The sequence below is a fragment of the Xyrauchen texanus genome, chromosome 46, assembly GCF_025860055.1.
Source record: "Xyrauchen texanus isolate HMW12.3.18 chromosome 46, RBS_HiC_50CHRs, whole genome shotgun sequence".
Lineage (NCBI taxonomy): Eukaryota > Metazoa > Chordata > Actinopteri > Cypriniformes > Catostomidae > Xyrauchen > Xyrauchen texanus.
Window position 1 is genome coordinate 16803268 of NC_068321.1, and position 5126 is coordinate 16808393.

Sequence of the window (5126 nt, forward strand, 5' to 3'; positions counted from 1 at the left end):
TCTATAAATTACAAATAAATAATATTATATTCAAAATGTAAAAATATACCATCTACTCACTTTCTTACAATGATAAAAACACACAGCTTTGAAATATGTACTCTTTGTATTGAGCCAAGAGGTCAGTGTGTGACTTTTCATCATTCACCAAACTTGGAACTTTCCTCTGCAGCAGACATTCATCATATGTGTTTGGAACGACACAAGGGTGAATAAATGATGACAGAATTTTCATTTTTGAGTGACTTAACCTAACATTTTTTTGAAATATAACAATTTATTAAAAGGTATATTTCACCCAAAAATGAAAATTCTCTCATCATTTACTCACACTTGTGCAATGTGATATGACGTACTTTTTCTGCTTAACACAAATGAAGATTTTTAGTAGAATACGTCAGCTCTGTAGATCCATACAATGCAAGTGAATTGTGACCAGATATTTGAAGATCCAAAAAGCACATAAAAGCAATCCATAAGACTCTAGAGGTTAAATCAATATCTTAATAAGCAATATGATAAGTGTGGGTGAGAAACATATTATATTTTTTTTATATAATTCTCCACTTTTGACCAGCCCCAACCAGTAGGTGGCGATATGCATGAAGACTGCAACTGCGTGCAAGTGAAAGTGGATATTTTATATATATATATATATATATTATACACATATACACAGAAGGACTTAAATCTTGATCTGTTTCTCACCCACACCTATCATATCGCTTCTGAAGACATGGATTTAACCACTGGAGACATATGGATTATTTTTATGCTGCCTTGATATGATTTTTGGACCTTCAAAGGTCATTTACTTGCATTGTGAGGACCTATAGAGCTGAAATATTCTCCAAAATATCTTAATTTGTGTTCTACAGAAGAAAGTCAGTCAGTAGGGTGAGTAAATAATGAGTATTAAAATTTTTGGGTGAACTAGTAATATATATATATATAAGACATGAGATTTAATCTTTTATATGTTTAAGATATATTCACGCATTAAAACACTAATAAGCCTTAGGACAATTCAGCACTCAGCAGGGGTTTTAATAACAGCTTGATGTAATGCGAGTGATGATGACTTGAAAAACATCTCAATCATAAGCTTAAAGCAACCGATTGGATTATTCACAGTGGTGGTTTATGCTCCATTCATGCGTGGCTGCAAAGTTACCAGGGTACTAAAGTGGTGCTGAGAGCTTTTGTGTTAAATGACCTTGGACATCAAACACTGAATACAATTAGAATGCAAGGGTGTATCATGAAACGGTCAATGACTTTTGCCTGACACGGACTCCCATTCTCTGAATGTAAATCCTTTGACACTGCATTGACACATGCTGCCTGTAATCTGAGATTGCTGCATTAAGTAAGATTACCGTACCATACGTAACATCTAAAGGATGCTTGGTTTGAAAGAGCATTGCGGCTCATAGCATTGCATAATAAAGAAATACAATTAGAAAGAAAAACTATCCTTATTGCAAATGCGCATCCCTAGGGTCATCTAATTCACCAAACATCCTTGTTGATCACACAAGGTAGAACTTTCCTGGGAACCAGCAAGCTGTGACTATCACTGCAAACCCCTCCTGCAATAACAAAGCCAGCACATTTCACACATGTGGGGGTCGAGATGGACCAAGGCTACTGATGCTGCCTTGTGTTTCTCTCTTATTGGATTTGTTGCCAAAAATCCAAACACATTTATCCAACATGTGTTTTTCCTAACGCAAATTGTGTAATCTAAATATATTTGAATAGAAACCTGGCAATTAAAGAGGACACTCGATTAGTAATCAATTATTTGTTCAAAAAGTATCTGGTTTAAACGTATACCAGTGGATCTGGGCAAGGACTATGTCAAAGTGATATATATATACACATTCATACACACCTACATGGGCGTAGATAATCAAAACAAGCAAGTATACATATATATATTTGATTATTCAAAGCCAGCCTCCAACAAAAACAAGACAGACAGCAGGGAACAATGACAAACTCGGAGCCAGTCTGTGATCCAACAATAAACCTGAAACTCCTGAATTATGAACTTCGACGCCACTCGCCTTGAGAACGAATAAAAATAAAAGCAAGCAAAACAGGTCTTACAAGAACGATTAAGCGATTCTGAACTCATTAGTCAAAAGTAAAGTTCAGTCAAGTTCAATTCACAATCAAAAACGCCGATATTGGCTTTAATTCAGATGTTACGATGTTTATTTTATTGTAACAATGTGCTGAACTTATCCCTCAGAGGCTTAATCATTGACATTGATTATATATTTGCCTTTTTTCTTCTTGAAAAGGGGTTCTACTTATAAAAATGTTGTTTTTTTAAGCATATTTTGTTTTGGGGGTGAATTTCGAGTGACTTTAGCAAACAATGGCAGTAAATGGGAAAATCGATTTTGTGTGACTTTTGCGAGCTGTGTCATTCAATATACTGTTTCCCCCACCTAAATTGCTATTGTGATACAGTTCAGCTCGTCCGCTACTGTTATTTGTAGTTTATTAACCGTTTTAATAAAACAAATGGTACATTTCTACTACGCTGCGTCTCTGAGGCGAAACAAAAGTTGCCAGGTGCAACAATTTTGTTGCGACTCGTACATCACCCAACTCACCGCTCAGGCAGTTTTTAAACTAATATAACACAAAAAAAGACTGAACAAACACAAGTTCTCAAATAAAAGCAGTTTCTGAAGACACGGCCGCCCATACGCTCAGTGTTTTGGTTAGCTATTTGACTGCGCGATTACTCGCGAGCCGTTTAGTTCTGTTATTACATAAAACAAAACTAAATAACCGACCTTTCCCCCATTTATATCACTATCAGAGATGCAATGACGTCCCATTAACTCAATAAAAGAGCGAATGGCTGAAGAGAGCGACTATCTGGCGAACATGGAAGTCAGATGGCTGACTGGGGAACATGGCCAACTTGAGTTGGTTTATTTCGTTTCAGGCGTTGAATTGACTTGGAAAGGCAAAATACGAATGAAGGCAACGGAAAAGGAAACTGAAGTGTAAGTTCATTCATGGATCATATATTACCTCTATTTCAAAGTCTGGTAAATTGAACGCCGTCCTGAAGAGAGAGCAGAAGTGCGCTATGGCGGGGACTTCCCACCAAGACTGGATCTCCTCCACAGAAGTTATCCATCTCTGGGACATTTTTATGTCGTCCAATGAGCGTATCAAATAAGAAAGTGTGGTTTAGACGAAGCCAGTATTTTCCTCACATGTGACTTGTTTAACTGAACTGCAAAACTTGTCCTCTCGACACAGCAGCCATTGCGACTCATGGAGTCCTACAATCTGTTTCAATCCGCATTTCACAGGAGGAGAACAGATGGGCTGGGCGCTACCATATCGAACGGCGAGAGGGATTTACGCGTACCAAAACAAACTAAAATAACAAACTTAACTAGTGTAAACTCGACTCAATCGATCCTTTTTCCAATATCTGATTGAATTAATAACTTGTAGATCTGTACTGCTCACTGTGAGTAATGAAATTCGCAGTTAATCCGTCTTTGTTGTCACGTGCCTTACCCCCGCTGGTAGTGGTATCTTCATTTAAAGGGAACGCTCACACATTTGAATTTTCGTTGAAAGGGAAGTTTGTTGTGTTGTATTACCGGAGAATCCCTTGATCATGTAATGTGTACAACATATATAATTTACTGGGTACTGGTACATGCGCATTACTATACTTTGGTTCGAATAAAGTGTTACGTATTGAGTATTTTTTTTTCTTAAATTAATTTTTATTATTTTGAAGCAGCAGTAAGTCTATCTTTGCGTGCCACACACACACACACACACAATATAGCTATTAAGTTGTTGTTTATTAGTTCTTTGTCAGTTACCAGTTGTCTACACCCTATAAAAGTTCGATGAGACTGTATTGTTAATTAACTAATGTGTATTTGATTTTTAAAAGTGTTGTTGGTAGTCAGACTTATCAAAACAAAGTGATTTAAACCAACAGAATGAAAGTTTATATATTATATTGAAAGTCAAATAGAATGGGTACGAGGTTTTAAGAATTTTTTACCTTTTGTGATCTGGATAACAAAATTAGGCTCTAATTTAAGTATCTAGCACCCCCTATTGACAGGTAGGGATAAAGGAAACTGTAGGTGTTGCATCATGAGGCATGTGGCTCCTCTATAATCACTATTGAAATTGAGGAGGAAACATCCCTTAAATTGTTTAAATTAATATATGGGTTTTACGGTACTTTAAATATGTGGTTACTAGTTACATCCTTAATTCAATCAGATCCAATCTTATTTTATTCAAGATCACATGCTTTCTCATTAAGAACTACAGTATTACATTACATTTATAAATATTGGCATATACACAGATTCACATTTGTTTTGGTAAATTAAAACTGTTTTCCTTTATTGTAAAGTAACAGATGTTACCTTTTGGTTCGAATAAAGTGTAACATATTGAGTGTTTTTATTTATTGTTTACTTTATTTACTCAATGGTGACGAGTCTGTATACAAACATGAGGTTGAATAGCTGGCTGTCTGGTGCGGTCACCACAACCTTGAGCTGTACATGCTCAAAACAGTGGAGATGATAATGTCAGCAGTGGAGTCATTCAGGTTCCTGGGCTCTACCATCTCTCAGGACCTGAAGTGGGAGACCCACATAGACAGAGTAAATTGTGTTTTTTTTTGGTTAGTTACAGTAAGACTATAACTTCAGTTATCAATATTGTTGGTTTACCACAATAATGATTAAACTAATTGCCTTAATGGCTGTGTAGTTTGCTGTTTTAAAGATGTGTTATTGGATGTATCACAAGAAGATGTGAAATAAGTTCATATGCATCAAATTTGTCTTGCCTTCTTATTGTTGTCATTAAAGCTGTTATATAACAACATTAATACCATTATTTAAAATGTTGTGATTTGGGAATTGTATAATGCTATGTGCATGCTTGTGCTGTGTGCATGCTTGTGCTGTGTGTGCATGTGTGTGTCGAGTTTCATTAGTAGAAAGTTGTGCATTCCCCATTTATGTCACTGGGAGTCGCCACAAAGGGGAGGGACTTAGGCACCAAGGGACAATGCTTGTGTTTGTGCAACGGCCCCTGAG

General features: G+C 36.3%; 1 protein-coding gene across 2 annotated transcripts in view; it reads right to left on the reverse strand.

The window, feature by feature from the left end:
- LOC127638136 (chromatin remodeling regulator CECR2) overlaps positions 1–3514 on the reverse strand; it is a 48519-nt gene extending 45005 nt beyond the window's left edge. Inside the window, exon 1 of one of the 2 annotated variants that reach the window (XM_052119508.1) lies at positions 3061–3514. In XM_052119508.1, coding sequence (XP_051975468.1) covers positions 3061–3180 — 120 coding nt within the window. In that variant the 5' untranslated portion in view covers positions 3181–3514. The remainder of the gene's footprint in view (positions 1–3060) is intronic. The other variant, XM_052119509.1, reaches the window with a different exon arrangement.
- Positions 3515–5126: the final 1612 nt, after the last annotated feature.